The 24,431-nt window shown below is 41.4% G+C and overlaps 2 protein-coding genes across 3 annotated transcripts; both read right to left on the bottom strand.

The window, feature by feature from the left end:
- Positions 1-1,879: 1,879 nt before the first annotated feature.
- Positions 1,880-8,897, bottom strand: irf4a (interferon regulatory factor 4a). The gene is made up of 9 exons (XM_012826023.3): positions 8,616-8,897; positions 7,889-8,098; positions 7,484-7,670; positions 6,156-6,247; positions 5,642-5,792; positions 4,563-4,670; positions 3,845-4,249; positions 2,735-2,847; positions 1,880-2,234 (listed from the first exon to the last, which is right to left on the bottom strand). The coding sequence occupies exons 2-9, from the start codon at positions 8,084-8,086 to the stop codon at positions 2,094-2,096; spliced, it is 1,395 nt and encodes a 464-aa protein (XP_012681477.1). The 5' UTR covers positions 8,087-8,098; positions 8,616-8,897; the 3' UTR covers positions 1,880-2,093.
- Positions 8,898-11,607: 2,710 nt separating this feature from the next.
- On the bottom strand, positions 11,608-23,213 carry dusp22b (dual specificity phosphatase 22b). 2 transcript variants are annotated; one of them, XM_031563225.1, is made up of 7 exons: positions 23,042-23,213; positions 20,504-20,537; positions 20,327-20,409; positions 17,261-17,310; positions 16,133-16,207; positions 15,101-15,272; positions 11,608-12,463 (listed from the first exon to the last, which is right to left on the bottom strand). In XM_031563225.1, the coding sequence occupies exons 1-7, from the start codon at positions 23,060-23,062 to the stop codon at positions 12,353-12,355; spliced, it is 546 nt and encodes a 181-aa protein (XP_031419085.1). In that variant the 5' UTR covers positions 23,063-23,213; the 3' UTR covers positions 11,608-12,352. The 2 variants fall into 2 exon arrangements, with proteins under 2 accessions (XP_031419085.1, XP_031419086.1); XM_031563226.1 differs by having other exon boundaries at positions 11,608-12,458.
- Between the last annotated feature and the right edge of the window lie 1,218 nt (positions 23,214-24,431).

Raw genomic sequence — 24,431 nt, 5'->3', positions numbered from 1 at the left:
GATCATTATTTAGTTTGGAATGGGGAAGGGTGGGGTCCAGATGAGGGACTGCTGTGCTACTTGTCTGTTGTGCTACTGAACAAGGAGGAGGAACTACCTTGTTATGGTGGTTGTAGTGTGTGTTAGTCATTCAGCCTTGTCCAGGGCTGCTGATATTCATTGTTTTCTCTTTTTTTTCCTTATTTTTCATAGTTTTTATAAAATGAAAACATTTTGTTGTTAGCCCCTGATTACAAGTAATGACACATAGATTTTTATCGGCATTCAATCTGAGATCGTTAACAACATATTACTGCTGTTTCTGCGTTGTCCTGAATCCCTTGGTTACATTGTTTATTGGTATTTTATTAGGGGTTTATTTGGGCTACACTTTTATTGCACAGGTATTTTCCAGATACATTCAGACCATTCAGTCTATTAATACTGCACTGATACACATTCATCTATTGCAGTCCACAAGCTTTGACTCAATAGTTTTATATTGTAACAGAAAGGCCTAAGTTTTTCATGTCTTTATTGTATTAAATACCTATAGTGTTACACAGACTTGGTCTCAAGGTATTAATCATAACAGCAAATCTAAAATACTTGTAAAACGTTCTGAAGTGCTACACATTCTATGAGACATTGTGTGACAGTCAGTGGTATGAAGTAACAGAATAACCATTGATGTCCATGACTACGCTCTCTCTCTCTCTCTCTTTGTTTTTCTTGTGGGCCAGTCTTCCTGTGCACCTGTGAATCATACTTCCTGCTTCTCCCCAACTCTGTGTTTGCATTGTCCCTCCCAACCACGCACTCCTCATCACTGTCATCAGTCAGGCACATCAGAGAATCAGCCATGCAGACACACACACACACATACACACAAACTTCTTCTTCTCTCTCTTTCTTGCTCTCTCTCACACACGTATGAGCCCACACTTCTCTCTGCCGCCCCCCCCCCCTCCCCCACACACACACACCACACATTTACAGGCATGCACAGAGAAACATGAATGCTTAGGTGAATGCACACACACACACACACACACACACACACATAAATGCCTTCACAGGAATCGTACTAACACATACCAAAGCACACTTAAATAAGAGTTTCGATATAACGCACAAGGAAAGCAAGCTATTAACAGCAGACACATTACTGACTTTTTCATATTTTCGGTTTATTTTGTACAATGTCACCAACAAGAGCAATACAAACTCGACATACTTGAAAAACAACTATTTGGGAGGACAGGACAGGGAGGAGAGGGGGAAAAACGGTATTTTCCCTTCTGGCCCCCTTCTGTAGTCACCTGCTCATACCCTCACCACACCACTTCTGAGAGGAGTACATGAATTAGACTTATTTTTCCCCCTTCTCTATGTACATGCGGAGCAGAGCACCATAATAACCTTTGCTCATCAGCTTAGACTTTACTCTATATCAATACTGACTGACTGACAGTACCTGACTTTACTCTATATCAATACTGACTGACTGACTGACAGTCCCTGACTTTATTCTATATCAATACTGACTGACTGACAGTACCTGACTTTACTCTATATCAATACTGACTGACTGACTGACTGACTGACAGTCCCTGACTTTATTCTATATCAATACTGACTGATAGAACCTGACTGTTTTTCAAAGCCTTTACAGCATATTCACAGCACACAGAGAGATGAATGGCATTGGTAATAGTGATTAAAACCTCATGTCAGAAATGGAAGATGCCCTTTTTAGATTAAAGTTCTACATGCACACACACACACACACTCACACACCACTCCATGTGCTCATACATGCATACTGTATATACTCTCTCTCTCACCCTTACACACGTGCACGCGCACGCACACACACACACACACACACACACACACATACATACAAACTTTCTATCTACCTTACACACGCACACTTGCCAAGGCACACACATACACACACACTCATGGAAATATTAACATAAATATGACATACGCCAAGGACTGTTGACAACCCTTGTCTCCCTGTAACATTCTGCAGGACAAAGAAAAGTTTGCTGAAATTCTTTTGAGAGTCTTTTGAGAGTCTGTCATTGGTCTGGTTTTGTCGGCCATCACTCCTGCATGTGCTGGAGAGCCCTTGGGTAGTCCTCTGCCGGTGAGGCTCCCTGGCTTGGGATATCATAGCCCCGGAGATAGTGACCACTAGGTTGCTGAGCCAAGTAGACCAGCTGCCTGGCAAACATGGGTTCCACCTGGATGAGAAGGGGGTCATGAACAAAACACTATGAGGACTGCACTGTGAGGAATCACTATGAGGAATCACTATGAGGAATCACTATGAGGAATCACTATGAGGACTGCACTATGAGGAATCACTATGAGGACTGCACTATGAGGAATCACTATGAGGAATCACTATGAGGACTGCACTATGAGGAATCACTATGAGGAATCACTATGAGGAATTACTATGAGGAATCACTATGAGGACTGCACTATGAGGAATCACTATGAGGAATTACTATGAGGAATCACTATGAGGACTGCACTATGAGGAATCACTATGAGGAATCACTATGAGGAATCACTATGAGGACTGCACTATGAGGAATCACTATGAGGAATCACTATGAGGAATTACTATGAGGACTGCACAAGTGGGCACTGGCTCTCTGCTGACTATGGATGTTTACTGTGAGAGCGCATGGTAGGAGGATGAAGAGGAGAAGAAACAGGAAGTGTTGAAGCTCACCTGGGCTGTGATCATTTTCCTCTGCCGCTGAGGGTCCGGATACTCATCGCCAAAGCACAGGACCACCTGATACCTCGGCATGCTGCGGCCGTGATGAAAATACCCCTGCAGTTCTAAAGAGAGCGAAGAAAAATGTCATGGTGAACAATGAAGTGGTAAGCCATGCACTTACACATGGGATGACTCTCAGTTTCACAAGGGGATCACAAACCATTTCAAAGATGGCGACTTCAAAACGTAATTAAAAGAGTAAGAGTAAAAGGAAGTGTGAGATGGGGAACTTCACCTTACGCAGTAAAACAGATTAGATTAAAAATTACATAGATACAGACACAGATTGCTACAGAAAACTATTGAAGTTTTCTCAACTGGGCAAAAGTACAGAACAAACAGAAAACTCCTTTTTGTGGCTCATGAGGAGTACAAAGATAATACCTCAGACTCAAGTATCTAACATTCACTGTTTCCAGTATATAAATACGCAAAGCCACATATTTCATTGGAATGCCACTGGAGGGTTCTATCGCAAGAAATGAATCAAAGAAATATTTTTTGTCGGAAAGTCCTTTGTCTCTACCTCCACTACTCAAGTGCAAGTCTAGTGAAAGCTTGAGGATGAGAGGTGTGGTAAACCACAGGCAGGTCAGTGGGGGCGGCAGGCATGAGAGTCTATGACTAAAGGCTGATAAACATCATGAGAATGGGACTGCCCAGTGACCGCCTGTTTTCAGTTTGTAATTATGTTATAATAACATTAAAGCTAGGTCATTCAGGGCCACCATGAGCGTTAACAGGTCTCCCCTCAGCCCTCCGGATCACCCCCAGGGCAGCCAAATCTCACACGTTTGGAGTGATTTGTGAATGTCTAATGTTTGTTTTCCCTTTCGATTGGCCTCAATGTCATACTAACAATTTCTGTGTTCCTGTGGGGACTAACAACACCACTGTAAGTCACTGGGGATAAAGTGTCTGTTAAATGAATACATCTAAATCTGGGACACTGGGACAGCCATTAAAGTTGGCATCCACCTTGCCCGAATGGCTCAGTACTTTCTCCTGTTTGGCTCTGGATGCACAGTAGCTTCACAGTCATGGCGTTTCCCCTCTCACCTGTGAGAAACTGCTGCGTATCAAACAGCTTGCAGATCTGCTCCTTCTCCAGCTTGTTGGGCTTGTCGGCGTATGGTGCAAGCGGGCCCTCCCAGTAGACGCGGCCCTGGCACAGGCGTTTGGCGTAGAGGCCGTCCTGCGCCATCCACAGGTGCACACCGCGCTCCAGCACGTTTGGCAGCTTCTCTGCGCCCCTCCGCTGCGACTGCGGGTACGGGAAGGGGAAGACGATGGGCTCGGGAATGCCGTCAAACCGGTCCTCCGTCAGGCCCGGAGAGGAGGGAGAGGAAGACGAGGAAGAGGAGGAGGAAGGCGCAGAGGAGATTCGGCAGCCGTCGCGACAGTTGGTGGTCACTTCCTTCACCAGAGACTCCCGGTAGAAGAGAGACACGTGCAATCGGTAGTCTACAGATGGAGCAACACATCCAATGGTTGATGGCATGGCTAGCTTTGATTCTTTTGCAGTTAACAGTAATCTAAAGCATATCCTTACAGGTAACAGTAACAGGCTGACAAAGTTTTCATTGGCTTTTCATTGGCTTTAAAGATGACAGTTCAAGGTGTGACAGATCATTGTTATTTAACTGAAGCCATAGGCTGCATTAACATAATATAGAGTACAACACAACAACAATGAAACAAACCATAAGAGGTGTGTATGGTATTATTGCATGATGACACTGTGCATGATAACGCTCCTGTGCAGAGATGGGCTTACCGGTGAATGCCATGGCCTCTGCTGCTCTCATGCTGGGGTCCACTGTGAAGGCGGAAGTGTGTGTTTCAGTGGGGGAGCATGTATAGAAGGTTCCAGAAAACTGATAACCTGCGACAGGCAGAGATCAAATAGGCGTCAGAGTGAAAAGAGAGCAATGAGAGACTTAAAATCAGCAACCGTGTGAAATATGCCACATTATGGCAAAGCATAAATAGTCACGTAACAAGCTATGTTAATCTTGGCTAGAGACACTGTGTCTTGAAATCTGCCTAGGTGTTTTTTTTTTTTTTTTTAAAGAGGCCTTACTGTAACACAGACCATTTTTCATCAGCCTTGGTTACATGTTTGGCTGTGACATTTGCTGTCACCCTTCCTGCTACTACATACTGAGTGGGAATTTCACATACACCTACATGCTAAAGCAACAAAGTGCATCTTCAGCTGGGAAAAGGATGCCACATCATAACATGTGGGGCTGAGGGTTAAGGGGTTGAGCTGTACTGACTGTAGCAAGCCAGAGATCTGAAGACCTGCATCTGTCAGTTAGCAGAAGACACAGCCGCAGGCGTGAGTTTATTTGGTGTGCTCTGTGTTTGAAATTACACTGTGAAATTTGCTGTGAAAATGAGAGTGTGCCTTGTGAAGATTTCGCAGCTGCAGTTAACCCTTTGCAATACCAAGGGTTCAAAATGGCCATTCTTCTTAGAATGAGGGTTAGAATACACACTGTTATGATATATTGATGACAACATAAAGTGTGGTGGGCGCAGTGTCTTCACAGGCGTTGAAGGCCTCATTATGACTAGCAAATCACTCCATGTGTGAGGAAAGGATCACTGAACCACCTAACTCATCATATCAAGCTGAGGACCATGCATTTGAAATGCATCTTTTGAACATTTCAGCCAGGGCAAATGGACTCTCTAACTGAAGCTACCAGTATGGTATTTTCAAACACTACAGAAGTAGCAACATTTTGATTTGCTATAATGTCACAGTCAATTATAGCCCAGTCACTCAACAGGCACTATAAACCTTAAAAAAAAGTCAGAATTCAGGTCTCCTGCCTGTGCTTTTACCATTGTCACAGGAGGGCCAGGGGAGGGGCCGGGTCGGAGGGTAGGGGCACTGGCCATACTGAAGGTCAGCATGGGGGGGCTGATGGTGTGGCTGCTCCACTGTGTAATCCATCCAGTCCCTTCGCTCATGAGGGAGTATGTAACTGGGCATCTAGGAGAAACAGCAGAACAGATCAGTGATGTCAGTGATAAACAGGCGTTTGGATGAGGCTGTCAGAATAAGGTTTAACACCATGCACAGATGAATCAATCAGATCAAAACATTTTAAATGTCTCAAGTTGTTGCATGTCATTATTTCTGAAAAATGTAAAGACAATACAAGTAAAGTAAATACAAGTTGCTCTCATCAATCACAAAAAGCCAAAAGATCATTTGAGGACATACTGGGGCATTGGCTATTGGACACGTTGTCTATTGTTTCAGTGTATGTACGGGCTGTGTGTACACCTATGTATGTCTTGACAGAGGGAAGCAGCATGCTAGGGAGCTCATAGGCTCTGCACTTTGACTCACCGTGGGTTGCAGTGGTGGGTAGGGTGGGGGTATAGGATAGTTCAGAGGGCTCGCGTGCGCTGAGCTCTCCTCCACGCTACTAACCTTATTACCTGCAAGGCACAAACACAATCACAATCACACAAAGCCACAGCAAAGACACCATGCAATGAACCACTGCCATGTAAATGTACCAAGTGAATCTTGTGACACTTTGCAATTTACAGTTGTATATATTTACCAATCTATTACAATTAATTTAGCATTAATAATGGGATACACTCGATTAAAGTTAGCATATACAAGCACTGTCAAGCGTGAGGAGAACTACAGCAGTACTGACGAGACGCCACACAGTGTACTTGTGCAGATAAAAATACATCACTAGATTTAGCGTTTTGTTGCAACGCAACAAACCAAACAGCAGTGTGCTCTCTACAACCTGAAGTGACACAATGTGGAAGTGGCATCCGAGGTCTCGGCTACTCAGACATCCAATGGTATTTATGTCAGTAATGTTTATTTGCGTGCGACCAACCATTTAAGCCTCACTACCCAAACACAGTTATGAACTAGGCACCTAACCATAACCAGAACTGTTCCCATTAAAAGCTGTTTGCTGAAATCATGTGTGATAATAACTTCATATACTGTCAATGGTGAGGCATATCAACATTGTGAGGCAAGGTCTGCAGAAGTGCCCATCTTAAGTCATAACTTTGCACTCATTTTTTAAGCTACTCATCGCACTCTTATGAGGGTGGTCATCTGTCTTTAACAATGTAGGTTGTGCAAGTTGTATGGAGAGGGGGGGGGGGGGGGGACTGAATTGTCGTGCTCTGCATACGGTGGTAACCGTAGACCTCTAAAAAAAGCATGCAGCATGCGGCGGCTTCCTCACAGCTTCCTGCTTGATCTACCAAGACAAAAGTGAGGCCGCCCTGCAGCCTTGCCTCAATCTGCTCACCAAAATGCTCACCCTCTTTATTTTGGCATGTTTGCTTGGGCATGGGTACAATCCTTCAGTCTGCAGGTCAGAGAGCAACTCTCACAACTTTACAACAACACTACGAGCCCTGTGAGGGTCTAAAGATATGCTAACTTTTAGGCAGACCCTGATTATCACCTGTAGTACTCAGTCCGGTTCTGTCATTGACACAAACAGTTCTCTAGTTTACATGATTGGGCTACTTTTTCATCAGTCAGTACTGTCTCTTCACCAATATTCATATGTAATCATAAATCTGTCTTTCAATCTATCTATGAATCTACTGAGATACATAAACATATATACACATACATACACACACACATACACACATACATACATACATACATACATCACCTACCTCGCTTGGCTCCTTCAGGTATGATTCTGTATACTTTGTAAGGATCAGATATATCCAGTTGACTTCTGTCCACCAGTTCATCAAAGTCATTGCTCTTGTTAAGTGCACAGCGTAGTCTTGTTTTCCATGTTGGGGGGTCTTGTTTGTCTACTCCCTCCCTGTATTTCCCTTTGAACAGTGCCCAGGCCTGAAACCGGAATGAAGTGAATGAATGAAGTCCATTGAAAGTTCTCCTTTGGTATTGTAGCTTTCCAACACATGGGTATATTATAGTTACCTAATATCGCAACTATATTTTCAAAGACATTGGCTTTTTTAGTTGTGTATTACAAATACGTTTACCAGTTTCAGATTATAACATAGTTGTATGAAACAGTACCTCTGATATTTCCAAATAAAGCTCACCTTGAATAAGGCTGCATCCTCTTCTCTGTTGTAGTCTTGCTTACCCGCGTGTTTCCATGGTATCCTGAAAATGCTTTTCTCATCATTCTCCCAAACCAGTCCAGGATAGCTCCCGCTGTCAATCTGATCGATCAGCCACTGTCTAAGCTTCCCATTGCCACAACTGACTGACATGTTGCAGTCGCCATCTAAGTTCATCTCTGTTAATCTCTGTTAATAGACGCATGCATCAGGACGGGGATAAGGTGACTGAACACATGCAATGGACATGCATTTATTGCATGCAGAAGGCTACATGCATTAAGTCATGAAATGTGAGGCAGTAAGCTTCCGGCAAAATCATTGTGAATGAAAATGAATGACGCCTGTTCTGTACAGACGTTTAGTGTAAAAAGTTATCAAAATGTTGTTGAACTAAATATATTGCTCTAACATTAGATATCTGCATATGTGTATGTGTTAATAAAATTGCCATGCATAGACATTTGTATTATTTCACAGTGTGACTAGTAAGAATGCAAAAAAAAAAAAAATGTAATGGAATAATAGTCAAAAAGCTCTGTCTAATTTCTCATTTTAAAATGAGTAACTATGTTGCAGTTTCATTGTACAGTGTGAATTTGAAAAACAAAAACTTAATAATGGATTTGAAGTGTACTGCCGTGCCACACTCTTGCTTCGCCCGGTAACTAATATTTCAAACGTGCGCGCTCACATAAAGACTTACCTTTAAGAGTCCGGGCCAAAAGAGTTTGAGAAGGCGATAATACAACTCAGTACAACCCAGCTAATGAGGTCTTCTTAAATAATGACAGCGGCTCAATGGGTGGAGCATACGTGTGTCTGATCTTTGTATGCACGCCTCATTGCCCTGGTGTGAGTTCTTTGAAAAGCATATCGAGCAGAAAGCCGCAGTAAACACACTACGGGAAACCCCTGTCGAACGGCAAGCAAAAGACACGCACACCGACAGTGGAACATTTACCTGTCTCTAGATTCCGACAAAAATCTCCCTAAAATCGTCATCGGGACAAATCGTTCCGACCTAAATCTTATTTATAATAAATATTATGACTTCTATATTTACAGTTATTTCATCTCTCGTCCACAATGCCATCTTTATTGAAGATACGTTTAACTGTATTAGGCAACCTAGGACCAGCTACAATGTGAAGGCTACTGCTTTGTGTGACCAACAGAGCTCGTCTTCAGGCGCATAACATACCTACGAAATAAAGCATTTATGGATAACAGGAGTTGAGTCTAACTTAACTGTCATCCACAACACAGTGTGGTACAGGTGAACGGTGAATCTTTGTACGCCATCTAGTGGGAACGGAATTCATTTTTTACTGTGAACAGGGTCAAACACGTAGGAGGGCATTTTGGCAGTGCAGTGCTTCTAAAAAGGGTGTAGGCGTCCTAGATGTTTATTAAAGCTTGGTCAACCATTACACCACACAACTTCACTGCTTTTTCTGATATGCTAATGCGAAAAAATATTTTTCAAGTTTCTCTTTAAACTTCAGTTGAATACAACCATACCAACAAGTACTGCATCTTCTGTCTGGATGCATCCAGTTGAAGATTTCAGGAGAACACAGCCCCATTATTTCATTTCATGAGCTTATAAGAGGTGCATGCAAATCACCAATACCATCATACATTTCAGTGCACATGCTTTAGAATAGTTTTGTGAAAGGGTTACATTTTGATGAATCTCTCATCACAATCACATATGTCTATATGTCAAAAAAGCCTTATGCCAAATGTATGTATACATTTTCTGTATTACAGACATTATATGTAACATTGCTTTGTTCTGTAAGTTGGCCTGTAAGTTGTTCTCTGAAAATGAATTTGGTGTTAGAATGCTACTCGTCCTGCCCTCTGCTGTAGCAAACATGTATGACACCAAAGATAGACACGAGATAGACAGTGCAAAGCAAGCCTTGCCAGATAAATAACAGGTGAACTGTTTGAATGCTTGGATAGAAAACTTCTAAATTGTAGATTTAGTCGTTAGTAGAAGTATATACAGTGCCCTCCACAATTATTGGCACCCCTAGTGAATATGAGCAAAACAGGCTATAAAAAAATCTGTCTTTGCTGTTTATCCTCTTGGTCTTTCACTCAAAATATTCACACAAATCTTACCTTTTCATTGAAGTAAAACTATTGAAAGAAAAAAAAACTGTTGACATTAAATAAATATTTTTCCCCAAAACATGTGTGCCACAATTATTGGCACCCCTTAATTTAATGTTTTGTGCAGCCTCCCTTTGCCAAGATAATAGCTCTGAGTCTTCTCCTATAATGTGTGATGAGGTTGGTGAACACATGGCACGGGATCTGAGACCATTCCTACATACAGTATCTCTCCAGATCCTTCAGATTCTTAGGTCAACGCTTGTATACTCGGCTTCAGCTCTTCCGACAGATTTTCTATGGGGTTTAGGTCGGGGGACTGTGATGGCCATGGCAAAACCTTTATTCCGTGGTCGGTGAACAATTTTTGTGTTGATTTTGAGGTGTGCTTCGGATCATTGTCCTGCTGGAAGGTCCAACCACGGCCCATTTTAAGCTTCCTAGAGGGGGCTGTTAGGTTTTCATTTAATATCTGCTGGTATTTGATGGAGTCCATGATACCATGTCTCCTAACAAGATGTCGAGGGCCTTTGGAAGAAAAACAGCCCCACAACATCAAAGATCCGCCACCATACTTCACATTGGGTATGGGGGTCTCTTCTGTATGGCTATCTTTCTGTCTACGCCAAACCCACCTTTGATGTTTGTTGCCAAAAGCTTTATTTTGGTCTCATCTGACCATATAACTCGGTCCCATTGAAAGTCTGACTTACATTTGGCAAACTGTAGGCGCTTTAGTTTGTTGTTGATTGACAGCAGAGGCTTTTTTCTGGCAACCCTCCAAAACAATTTGTGGTGATGGAGGTGGCGTCTGATGGTAGTTCTGGAGACTTTCTGAACCCAAGACTCAATTTACCTCTGCAATTCTCCAGCTGTGATCCTTGGAGATTCTTTTGCCAGTCGAACCATCCTCCTCACGGTGCGTGGGGTCAATTTACAGATAGGTCCTCTTCCAGGCTGATTCTTAACATCTCCTGTCGCTTTAAACTACTTAATTATTTCCATGATAGTGGAAATGGGTATTTTCAACTCTTTAGAGATTTACTTGTGTCCATTTCTTGATTTGTGCAGCTCCACAACTTTCCGTCGCACATTGTCCACTGTGTTCTTGGGTCTTTCCCATAGTGATGAATGACTAATGGAATTTGGCCTGTGTCACCTCATATTTGTTCGCCAGTGGAACAGGAAGTCATGGTTGACCTCTTAAGAGTTCCTTATCAAACAGGTGAACTTAAAAATGTAAAACATGACTGGAAATATACTTCAGTTAGATTTTAATTATAAGATTTTTCTAGGGGTGCCAATAATTGTGGCACACATGTTTTGGGGAAAAATATTTATTTAATGTCAACAGTTTTTTTTTCTTTCAATAATTTTGCTTCAATGAAAAGGTAAGATTTTTGTGAATATTTTGAGTGAAAGACCAAGAGGATAAACAGCAAAGACATATTTTTTTATAGCCTGTTTTGCTCATATTCACTAGGGGTGCCAATAATTGTGGAGGGCACTGTATATTCTACAGCCAACATAAAATCATAGGCTAGTTCATCACAAAACATTTCACAAGAGTATCACACTTCTTCAGTCTCTTTAATGACATTGCTCTCAACATCAAATACAACTTTGGTTCAGACCATAACCATAGCTTTACATGTAAAATTTTATCAATAATGAAAATAAATAATGTCAGTTCTCTACCTGCCATTCATGTATTTATGTGGGTTCTGTGCTCCCAGTTCACTGTGAACAGAGCTCTCCACACACTTCCTTTCACTTCATACCTATGGCAGTGATGATGACAGCACATTTCAAACAAGTATTTCTATGAAAATGTGGTGATGTCTTTAAAAAACACTCTCCACAGGCAGGGCTTTAGTGTCTCTTGGACATTTGGACAAGGCAGAATACACACATTCATTCAGTTTGCTAATGAACTTAATGGTTGATCCAGAAAAAGTTATGGAGAGTTGCAAGGTACAGAAAAAATGAAATAAAGGTCATTAATCATTAATAACAAAACTCAGAAGTGAAGCAAAGTGGATTAGCGCTTTAACATAGCACATATGTAGGCAGTAAAGAACATAACAGCAGGTTTGAATAACAGTGCTATGCCATAAAACAGACCATTTACACACAAGCTCTGATGCCCAAAGCCCTTCCTCTGGAATCATGTACGATGGTCGACTCATCTTGCAAAGATGGGAACCCACAGACAAATGTATGTCAGGTCTTTGAGCACAGTTATCTGGGGAGGCTCCAACCCTGTGTGTGTGTGTCCATCGGTAATGGATGGGGTGTTCGCAGGAGGAGTTTGGTTCAGGTGTCCTGCGGTGTGACGGGCTCAGAGGCCTGGAGCAGCAGGCTGCGGAGATGCACCTCGTCATCAAATGGGTTCTCCTTGTACTCCCGGCTCAGCCACTCTCTGTACTACACACATTCAGACATGCACACACAGCATAACACCATGACTACAGCTTAGCACATAGCATAACTACACACAGACACCTGCCTCCTTCCTATAGGGTCTTTGTGTACAATTAAGGGAAACAAGAAAACAATCTGAATAAGTGATAAACTGAAAGCCACATTAAACTGAATACCATGGAAAAGATAGACTGCATTTTAGTAGTTCCATTACTACGTTAAATTCAATTAAATTAAATTAAATTTTATTTACTATATAGCGCCAAAACAATAAAATAGTTTCAAGGCGCTTTACAGAGCCCAGCGCCTGGACCCCCTTAGAGCAAGCACAATGGCGACAGGGGCAAGAAAAAATTCCTGTTAATCAGGAAGTTACTGTTACCGTTACTACATTGTTACGTTTCGTCCAAAGTGACTTACAAAACATTAGAAAACATTACATAACCAAAAGTATCAATTTAAAATACAAATAATATGTAATATGTAATGTTTTCTAGAATGTTATAATGTTTTCTTATTTTGTTTGAGGCATACGGTCCGTATGGAGGGAAGGGGAAGACAACAGACGCTCATCAGAGGAGCAACGTGGTGGAGAGGGGGAATAGTGCTGAATTATGGCATTTGAATAAGCTGGAGCCGATCCAGTGGCTGTCCTATAGGCGAGAGTGAGGGATTTAAATACAATTCTAGCAGCTACAGGGTGAGTTGCGGAGGAGTGACGTGTGTCCTCTTTGGCTGATCAAAGACCAAACGCACCGCCGCAGTCTCAATCATCTGTAATGGTCTCACTACACATGCCAGGATTCATACACATCTTTACCAAGACATTTCCATGTCTTTGAGGCAAATTTTCATGACTATACATTCTCTGAAACATCTGTGTATACCAAGAAAAATAAGAAGGTTGGTCGCTAGAACTAAGTTGAACCTTTGAATAGAAAGGTCCCACAATGTGTTTTCAAAAGTTATTGTTTTTATTCAGAAGGACAATTATGAGTAATCCTTTAGTACTGTTTAACGAAAATAGATTATAAAAAATAAATATAAAAAATATGTTGACCATACTGTACATGCCCTTATACTTCACCTATATTCTACTTGCAGCACACCGATTACCCTTCAGTATGCCTGAACCATGGAGCTTTCGGGATACCATAATGTGTAAGTAGTTTGAGACAGATATCCAGCTATGTGGTGAAAGTCAGGGGAATGTCTACTCTCTTGCTAACTTCAACGTGGTCAAGGGATGTGACTGATCTGCCCGAACATTAAAGTAGGAACAGTACAAATGAAAACTTCATGAAATACATGCAAAGTCAATAGACATCTAGCCCCATAATTAAAGAAACTACAGTTAATTAACCAATGTCCTCAGGCCATTTTATAATGGATGTGAATGGGAAACTATTCCAAGTGCGACCCATTTTGTCCTTGTTTCCAGTTGAAAATTTCAGGGCATTTATGTTTGAGTACAAATCTATAAAAAGATGGAAAATCTTACTCACTGATAATTTGCCATAGAGAGACATCTTTCAACCAGATTTGCCATTGATGTAAAGTGACAAGGTTGCAAATTGCAACCAACTGAATACCCCTTCGTCACCCCTCCCTTTCCAAGTGTGCATGATAACCTATAGTGGCCATCAAAAAGCGAAAGGCCCTCTCTCGAGCCAGTGTTGGGTTTGTCCATTCTGGGCTACAGTAAAAACATGGCGGTCCAACATGGCGGACTCCGTGGAAGAGGACCCGCTCCCTATGTAACGCAAGTTTTATATGCTTCATATGCTTGAATTATCATTACATATGCCAACTTTAACGAACCATTGATGATTTTGTTGCCTACAGGATTGCATTTAAAAAAAAAACAATACATCCATACCATGTCATGAGAATGGTAAAATATCTCACCTCGTTAAAAGGATTTATTAACAGAGAATTTTCCATGCTTTAGCGGATTTCAACAGTTTTCAACAGTTGTAGTATTGTATGCCTTCCATCTAAGTAAATATTGTCTGCAATGTCCATAGCCTTCGAAATAAAGTAAGCCTAATTCAATTCAGAGTTTGTTTAAAATAATTGAAGCATTCCTTCTTGACATGCTGTTTTTAAAAGGTTGGTTTATATTGAATAATACTCGCTGGGATGCAGCTGTGTCATTTAGCCTAGTTTATGGATTTAAATAAAGACCTCTGCAATTGTGATGTTAGAATTTGGCATAATAGACAAAGAAGATAATGACGACGAATAATGAAATTAAATACAGACCCGTATCAATGTAGGTACAAATAATTGCAACAATGGTTATTAATTGTAATGACAGTTACATACAGTAGGATTTCTGTTTTGATTGACCTTAAAGTTCTTAATTTTGTATATGCTGCATATAACGACAGGTCTGTTAAGTCTAGTAAGAGGTAATGCTGCTGTGTCATTAATAATTGATGTCTCCTAAAAGTGATGTGTTAGTGAGCAAGCACATCTAATTTCTCAGGTATGTCTGTCCTTGATTCCTCCATCCTTGTTGCATTCCATCCTCATTTCCTTAAGGGGCTAGGATGTAACGAAAGGTAGGAAGGGAGGATTGACATATACAGGAAATGATAACTAACCCCTAGTGTTCAGAGGGTGGTGCTAACTCACCTGCTGTGCCTCGTTCTTGTCGAACTCCTGCAGCTGCCTCTGGAAACCCTGGTTGGGTCCTGCGCCGGGGCGCGCCACCCGCACCGCAGCCAGAGCCTCCGTCCAGCTCAGACCGGTCACGGTCATGATGTAGGCCACCACCAGCGTGACGCTACGGGACACTCCTGCCAGACTGCACACACACACACGCACACACACAGGCACACACACACAGACGCACACGCACACGCACACGCACACGCGCACACACACACACACACACACACACACACACACACACACACAGAGCAACTCAGAACAAGGACACATCCCATAAGCCAGCTGAACTGAAGGCAAAAGCTGTCTTCCTAGAGCACATCCAGAATAAGATGCACTCCTTAATGGTCCCATCAGAAGTACTGAGAGGCAATGCAATCACAACTGAACATGCACAACGTTTAATTCAGTGAGTGAATCTGCATGGTTTAAGAAATGTATGACATATAATCAATAGACATAGACTGAGGTATTCAAGAAAAACAAATATAGTCAATATCAGACACAGCACATGATTCTCCTACACAAGCACTTTGACAAATCAACACAATGTTGTCAAACACATGATTAGCTGCACTGAATGAACAGTGTGTAATCTAAACTGGTCACCAGCTCTAGAGGTTTGTAGCAAGATTAGAGACGATACATTAACAACACTGTTCTGGTCGCTTAGGGTTACAGGCATGCGGTCAATATTGATATCAGATAGCTGTTTTTGTTTACAGATTTTAGGAAGTTCAGAAATAAGCTTCCTCTTTTTTTCGAGATCTAGTTGTCAACCTCTTGACGTAGTCCCCAGCAGACCTGTTTGTAGCAATCTCTCCAGAGCCTCTCCAGAGATCCAGGTGACTTGTGCTCCTCTCCAGACACAGTTCGAGAGTTTTTGTATGCACAGAGGGGTGAGGTGCTGTTGACAGCCGTGCTTGGTGCAGAGCAAATTGTATGAAAGTCATTTTCACATAAACGAGGTGAGAGGCTGAGGATCATGGTACTCACCAGTGAACCAGACAGCCCTCGCCCTTTAGACGAGATTCATGCATGAATATGATGCTCTCTTTGAAGTGCTGCGTGCTGTTTAAGAGAGAGAGAGAGATATACAACTATAAGTATGCAGTATTCCTCTGGTGCATGAAGATGTCCTTTACAATACACTACAAACAACAAAATGCAACTGTGCAACATTGCTGTATAAATTGACAACATATTTATATAACATTTGAAAACATTACATGATGAAGCACCTAGGCTAAAGGCGAGGAGTTTTTTTTTTGGGGGGGGGGGGGGATTTTGACAGTTAAATAAATGAGAAACAGACAATCCAGGTAAGGAGCAGCGGAGGTTGGTTGTGGGAGCGTCGTGGCATGGGCGGGGTGGCGGTGATGGGTGGGGACGCCAGTTGCTGGGCCATCCATCCTGCTGATGTGACAGCACCAGGATGAGAAACTGGTGTGTGTGTCCACTGCGCAAACACAAGGCCAGTTTCACATTGGGCACTGGTGAGGTTTCACAGGGCTGTTGACGGGCTTAATGGCCACATTACTGTGTGGGGCTATGCTTGGGGAGGATGGCGGTGGTGGTGGTGGTGTGTGTGTCTGTGCGTGTGGGGCGGGGGGGTTGTAAAGCGGTAAAAATAAAGGTTCACTGCAACAGCACAGGGCTCATAACTTCCTTCCTGAGCTGAGGGGCCACAGGAGGAAGCCTGTGTGCATGTGTGTGTGTGTATGTGTGTGCATGTGTGTGTGTGTGTGTGTATGTATGTGTGTGTGTGCGTGTGCATGTGCGTATATATAATGGGTATCAATTTGCATGTGTGTGTGTTGACAGCCCGAGTTCAGTTTTGTCTGTATGTATGTGAGCGATTGTGTGTGCACGTTTGTATGTGAGTTTGTGTGTGTTCTGTAGTAGTAGGCAAGAGTGCATGAGTCTCTGCTATGGATAACTCAGGCACAAGTACATGAGAGGCACGTTGTGAATGGTATGGCACGTTCACTCATGAATATTTTGTGAACTATGTCCTTTTTTCTAGGTTGTCAGAGTACCATGAGACGCCCACAGATTGCAAGAAAGCTGGTGATCTGTATCGTTTGATTCCGGGCATGCTTGCTGTGTAGATGCAGTGCTTACAGGTTTTGTGTGGGCAGGTCTGCTGCCGGAATGCACAGATAGGTCATCTCCTGCAGGAGGAGACAGGGTTTGTACATGAACTACACAGACTACACAGAAGAGCATTTCTCTATGAAAAGGAAAAGAGAACAACCACCAAAATAATGCTGATAAAAGAACAACTGACTTGACAATGGAGACGATTTAACTAATGACAATGAAGGTGATGTAAACCAGGAAGCAATTATTTCAAGGGCTCAAGTTTGGAAGTAGCTAACATTTCATTGCATATTCCCACACTGAGCCAATGATCATCAGATAAATGTTTGAAAAACTCTGCGTCTACTTCCCATGCAAATCCCTAATCTGTTATAATATATCTTTTTTCCAGGAGTGCTTGTGCTCTGGTTTTTTGATGCCTGGCCATGGAATATTAACATGGAGCCTGTTAAAATCTCAGGCAGTTTGCAAATGAGCGCTCCTCTTTTTCGCCCACACTGTAACATGACATGCAACAACTTCCATGCTTTTTAAACAAAGGGCTTCCGTGACTGCTTTTACTCATCCACTCATCCACTCAACGCTTAAATTGTATTCAGTGATGAGAGGCCCTGGCTGTTGTTCCCCACTTTCACACACAATGGCACCAGCCATTATATTCCCAGCATACAGTCTCCAAAGTGATTGATGCCACACAGTCAACAATGCAACCATTGACTTTCTCTAGCAATTTTGAAATTGCTCAGATACCCTGCTCTTAAGGATCCTGCAATATACAAACAATGTGAGATGTAGGCCTTTCTTTTTAAGAACCATTGTAGTAAAATGCAGAATTAAGATCTCATATATGATTCATTGTATGCTATCAATGAAGTTGCAGTTAAATGGTCAGAATCTGCGCCATAATTTCACATGTCTAGCAATTTTACGCTTGCAGGAAAAGGGTTTCTTGTAATTTGAGTTTGCTGTGGTAGTTGAGCTACAAGAGACAACTCGGTCTGTTCTCTGTGTGCGTGTGTTTTTCTGATAAGACCCTGAAGTCCCTTGAGGTGGTGTGCTAAACAGAGCACGCTCGTGATCCACATCGCTGCATCTAACTGAGAAACCCCAGCTCACTGCACACGCCTCACTGTTCTAGGCAGGCAGCCTAAGAGACCATGTCTACCAAAGAAGAGTCCAGCTTTATTCATTAAGACATGGTGTATGAGTACATGTGTGTGTATGTGTGTGTGTGTATGTGTACATGTGTGCGTATGTGTGTATTTGTGTGTGTGTGTGTGTGTGTGTGTGTGTGTGTGTGTGCGCGCCCTGCATTATTTATTACTTCACACCTTGAAATGTCTCTTTCTCAGAGAATCTCAGAGAATCCACTTGTTATTCGAGTACAGAGGAATACTGTGTCATTTCTTTTTTTCCTCATCATATGTACTGTATTTACCAAGTACAAAACAAACAGAGACAATCCTAAATGTGAACTGTGACTTCACATCATGGTCTTTCTAACAGATGACACAGGCTCTAAAATAAGGACCTCATGATCTCTGTTCTGAATCCTGTTGCTCAAGAGTATGTTGCACAGTATGTTGACAGCCCCCTACAGTGCTAATCATGGCCTTGCACGGGCTGTGTTGCGTTGCCAAGCCAAAGTGAAAACTGAGAGCAGCCAGGCAGGCAGGCAGGCAGGCAGGCAGAGGGGGCCACACAGGCAAGAGGCATGCATGCCACAGGGTCATCTTCTCTGGACCCTGCCACTAGCCAGGGAATGGGGCTGGGTGTGAGTGTGAGGGGGTGGGGTAGGGGTGTGAGCAAAAACAGGAAGCAGGCTCATATGAACAGAACAGCATTCTAATGACAACTAGTCCTTGTATCTGTCTAGGGGTTCACTGTTCAGCGCACATTCCAAGAGAGAGGAGAACAAGGATCTCTGTTTGTAGCCTGTTTGCTGAATGCATGTGTCCTTAAATGCCGTGACATTCTGAGTCGCCAGACCTGCTCTACTTAGAGTTTAACACAGCTGCCTGTATTTGACCTCATTCGATCATATCCACTTTGGTAGTTTTATCAGTAATACACAATTTGCTGATCTGATGTTTCAGCTACTGAATAATATAACATTTACATGAACTAATTTGGCCGATACATTTGACCCAGTATGGAGTGGCAACTAGCGGTGAGCATGAAGGAATGTAGCTACAGTGGCGGTAAAAATGTGAAAGTGTTATGGTTTGTCTGTTCTGGACTACTGTAGAAATACGGCAGCGCAACATGGTTGATTCCGTGGACTAGGACCCGCTCCCTATGTCGATACAAAAGTCTCATACTAAGCTAACAAAAAAAACCTCCACTGCATGTCAGGGTCCTGTTTGCCCAGTCAGGATTTATTTTCCTATACTGACCTGCGGACTATATATTATCCCTTACTAAAAACATAACTATGAATATTATATTCCTAAATACTGCACCTTTAAATGGATGGTACATATCTGTATTGATCATATAGTGTAATGAGCTCATGCTTATTGTTCCTGTTTACATCCAGCAAAGCTCAAACATACATGTGTACACATACATTAACCTGTCTGGCAAGTATGACTAGGAAACGGAGAGTGAACCACTGACCAGATCTACAGTATGTGCCACCCTACCTGATCAAATCTGCATGGAAATGACTTGTGGGTGTGTTTGGCCTGAGGCCTTTTCCCCATACTTTTAGTTTTCAAGCGTAGGAACACAATTGAGATAGGGAGTGATCGGTTATATGGAGACGCCTTTTCGGGTTTTAAATAATTAAACCTGTTCACAAAACAAACAATTGCAACACTGATCAATGTAATGTATTTATAATTATTCATAAAGCATTCACAAAACACATGGACAAGGGTCCTGTGTCTGAGGTAGGCTACTGTCACACACAGACACAGATGACTGATGCAGTTAGCAGAGAGCCAGACAGACCTTCCTCCACACACAATGGCATAAGTGTGTATTTTGTTCATATTGTTAAGATTATGTTCATATTTTGCTGGGTTGTCACATGCTAATTTACATAAACATATTCCAAAGAATAGCCTTGAGCTTTCATTTTACCTGAAGAATGGGAGCAGCTGTATCATGGATGGAGAGAATATGTGTGACGTTGTGTTTTGCTAGTTGTTCTCTGTCTCTTGCATCTGAGGAGAAACACATCCATGCCTTTTAAACATCCACCCAAAGTCTGAAAACAGTGGCTGTCAAAAACATTTCAAGAGAAAATATTTGACTTACCTTTGAAGTTGCCCAAATAGAGGTCTGGTAGAACCTGACTTAAAGAATGCGGTGGTTAAGATAGGATTGTTAACATACCTTAAAACATAATATCTATATTGTCATGAAAAAAAAAAATCTCACAAAAAAAAAATCTTACTTTTTTCTATATAGCAACAAAACACAGGCATAGGAGGAAAAATATGAGAACTGTAGACCTACTCTAATTGAAAAGGGGGGAAAGATCATTCCTGTACAGGAATGAAAAAGTAGACATATGTTGTGGGACTTGCTTTGGAATCTAGCTGCTTCTCTCCGTAGCAAGTGATGGCAATCAAGGTTCTTCATCAGTGGTACCTCTGCGATGGAATAACCTACCTAGTGCTATCCCATCAAGTTACGGTCGTGAGAATTACGAGAGCCCTTACTATTTTGCAGGTTGGCGTGTAGGAGGTGCATGACCCTAGCTCATTACGATTAATCCTGAAGTTCCATTTGGCTTGCTCAACAAAATGGTTACTTATGTCCAATCAAAATTCAGCAGCTAATATATGCTTGTGTGATTGGCTAATCTTAATGTAATTTTGTAGGCTCATTAATAATGCCATATGGAAGCTATTTATCCAATTCCAATCAAATAAATAATCAAATAATCAAATAATAACAGCCACTTTTGGCCTCTTTTGACACTCATCATAGCAAGATCATAGCAAGCCTATGTTAATGCTCTAATTTCTGCCTCAGTGATATCTCAGTTTGGATGAGGGATTGACATTCAACATCCAGCTCAATCTTTCAAAAACTGAGCTCCTGGTATTCCCAGCCAATCTGGCTAGCCCACAAGATATTAACATTCAGCTTGGTTCGTCTTCATTGACTGCACAAAACTTGGGTGTAATAATTGATGACCAGCTTAATTTCTCTGAGCATGTAGCTTCTATCTCGAAGTCTTGTCGGTTTACACTCCATAAAATTCGGAAGATCATGGATCGGCTCCAGCTTATTCAAATGCCATAATTCAGCACTATTCCCCCTCTCCACCATGTTGCTCCTCTGATGAGTGTCTGTTGTCTTCCCCTTCTCTCAGCAGCAAGAGATCACAGTCAAGCCTCTTTTAGTTTGTGGTACCTCTGTGGTGGAATGACCTACCTAGTGCTGTCTGTACCAGTGACAGCCTTGGTGCAATTAAAAAGCCTTTAAAAATTCACCCTTTAAAACATCATCTATCTAATTAGTTATTTTGTTTGAGGCATACTTTATAAATATGATCATAGCTTTGATATTTGGAATTATGATTACTATTATTGTTATTATTGATTGATTGTTTTATTGTTATTTTATTGTTAATGTTTGTTTGTATTTAAATTTGTATTTTAAATGGGTACTTTTGTTGTGTGTAATGTCATTTTTGTAATGTTTGTAAGCTGCTTTGGACAAAGGTGTCTGCTAAATACCTTAACAATAGCCATATATGCCCATGGCAACATATAAAGGGTTTGCTAGCATGCAAGGAAGATTATGTAGAATGCCTACAAGCACACTACAAATTATTGTGACGGACCTGTTAGTACTGCAATGGAATCAATATTGTTAAAGCCATGGGAATTCAAACATCTAAAAAAAAATTATAATAATGAAAATGAAAATAATAAAACTGAAGGAGAACAATACGTGATTATAATATAATAATTAATTATAGTTAGAATTATACTTTAAAATCGGGTTAATACAACAGTTACCATGGCTGTCACTTGATCAGTTAGTACTAGGTAGGAGTCTTGATTATCATGTCATATGGAGAGAGGCAAAGACAGACGTTTTTTTAGAGGAAGGAAGTGGTTGAGTTCTTCCTAGATCTGGATAATGTGCATTGCACACAATGAATGGAGACCAACTTATTTTGAACACTGACTGATTCATATTTTGATAACAGAGTGTGTGGGTCAGTGGATCATTGGTGTTAGAGAATCACTGCCCCCTGCCTTGTTAAATTATATGTAGCCTATTGCTCATACAACAGGTGGAAGGGGAGTCAAAGCTTTCTTTGGTATGGCGAAGTAATAGCATTCACATTATTGAATAGGTTAGGCTACGGTATACAACGGCCGACTGCTGCCGCGGGGCAATCACATTTGCATTGTATTGCGTAAATGCATCTCTAGCTGTTATTTCTTGACATTTGCGAATTTAGTTCGTCATTCATTCAAAACGATTGATGGTCCTATGGGAGGATGCTGTGACAGCCCCCTATATCACATTTAAAGCTGAATGTAACTGCCTACACTGTGGGGTAGGCTGTAGCTTTGCATTCTTCTAGTCTACTTGATCGCACAGGCATTATAAACAGGACGGCGCCTGCAAAGTAACGAACTGGGTCACCTTACAGCCGGATAAAGGTTACCAATGCCAACACGCAACTGAAGAGCAAGTTCACATCCTGAGACATGACGCAAGCATACACATCCGCCAAATAATGTCAATACACACGACAAATGCTTAAACTTTGCAATGACGATCAAAAAATGAATAGGCTACGCCGATGGCTTAATTAAATTGTACCTTGTTCATTCCATTTCCCATCCTGATTGAGATGACCTTCAAACTGTCATGCACTGTACTTAGTCAATTTCTTCTTGTTCTCATACACAGAAATCCTTGGCAGCTAGAACGATTCGAGAGCAATTGGACTGGTCTACAAACTCAGTAACTGAGCCTTACAACCATTCGCAGGGGTTTTTGGGACATGTAGTTTACATAAGCTAAAAGCAATACAGTGGCCACGAGTCATTCACATTTTGTTGGCTATAGGCCTACAATATTTGGTTTACAGGGAATCAGTTTCTTAAGCTTAATAATATTGTTGTAATGTGCATTATAGAAAAAATAGGCTATGGACTGCGATTATTGTAGCCTATCAAATCTAGGTTGATATAGCCTAGAGAAATAGCCCACTAGGGGAAACGTGTCAAATGAGCAATAATATCATAATACTAATGAGCAGCTGTGATCATTTTAAATTAATAAAATATTATAATTATATGCAATTACCTTTACGTACCTTTATAATACATGTTATCATGTTAAAACTTGAATAATTTAGTAGCCTAACTTCAACATCTGCCCCACGATGAGATAATTATCCTACAGTAGTCTGAGCTTTGACATTGAATTACAAATTGGTCAAATGCAACGTTCAAATGTTGAAGTAAGAATTCTACCAGTAGAGGGCGGCATGGGCCTATTTGATTGGGCAAGTGTACGGTTCAGTTGTTTTAGGAAAATCCAAGCAATCACACCTTTTCGCACCACACTCGTATGTGGCATGGTAGGATGCTACGATCATAAAGAACAGCCTGCCAAATGATCAATTTTGCTTGTGGGGACAATATGCAAACCTGAAATGGTTGTGGATTGAAACAACATTTCAACATTTAAATGGACCTACAATAATGACATATATATATGATTGGATGGTGAGTCTGTGTATCTATCTATCTGTCTATATAGATATATATATATATATACAGGCTTGGGGAGTAACTGAATACATGGAACATCGTTACGTAATTAGGATAAAAAAAAGTAACTGTATTCCGGTACAGTTACAGAAAAAAAGTAATTCGTTTACAAATACGTTTATCAAAAATTCTGATTATTAACACATTTAAAATAGATTTTAAAATGCAGAACATTATACTATCATCCACATGCACACTTTACAACACATCACCAGAAGTCAACAGAGAAAACTACTTAAGTCCATATGATGATCTCGAGTTCAAAGAATGCTTTCCCTGAGCACACTGAGCAGTTAAATTCTTAAAACTTGGTTTCCTCATTTTCTTTTCTAAGGTTACATTGTGCTGTTAACTTACAGAATACGCTTAAGTAAAAGCCATCTTATCGATGTCTCTTTTCTGTTGTCTTCATTTGCACATTTGGCATTGAG

The sequence above is a fragment of the Clupea harengus genome, chromosome 25, assembly GCF_900700415.2.
Source record: "Clupea harengus chromosome 25, Ch_v2.0.2, whole genome shotgun sequence".
In the NCBI taxonomy this organism is placed as follows: domain Eukaryota; kingdom Metazoa; phylum Chordata; class Actinopteri; order Clupeiformes; family Clupeidae; genus Clupea; species Clupea harengus.
Note: the sequence above shows the minus strand (reverse complement) of the source record. Positions and strands in the feature narration are given on the sequence as shown.

Excerpts from the sequence above, each read along its gene's own strand:
- dusp22b (XM_031563225.1), bottom strand. The coding sequence starts at position 23,062 with ATGGGAAATGGAATGAACAAG. Across the intron at positions 20,538-23,041 it reads TGGGAAATGGAATGAACAAG|GTTCTACCAGACCTCTATTT; the intron begins GTACAATTTAAT and ends TCTTTAAGTCAG. Across the intron at positions 16,208-17,260 it reads GACCTGCCCACACAAAACCT|CACGCAGCACTTCAAAGAGA; the intron begins GTAAGCACTGCA and ends TCTCTTAAACAG.
- irf4a (XM_012826023.3), bottom strand. The coding sequence starts at position 8,086 with ATGAACTTAGATGGCGACTGCAACATGTCAGTCAGTTGTGGCAATGGG. Across the intron at positions 7,671-7,888 it reads AGGATGCAGCCTTATTCAAG|GCCTGGGCACTGTTCAAAGG; the intron begins GTGAGCTTTATT and ends TTCCGGTTTCAG. Across the intron at positions 2,235-2,734 it reads GGAAAATGATCACAGCCCAG|GTGGAACCCATGTTTGCCAG; the intron begins GTGAGCTTCAAC and ends CTTCTCATCCAG.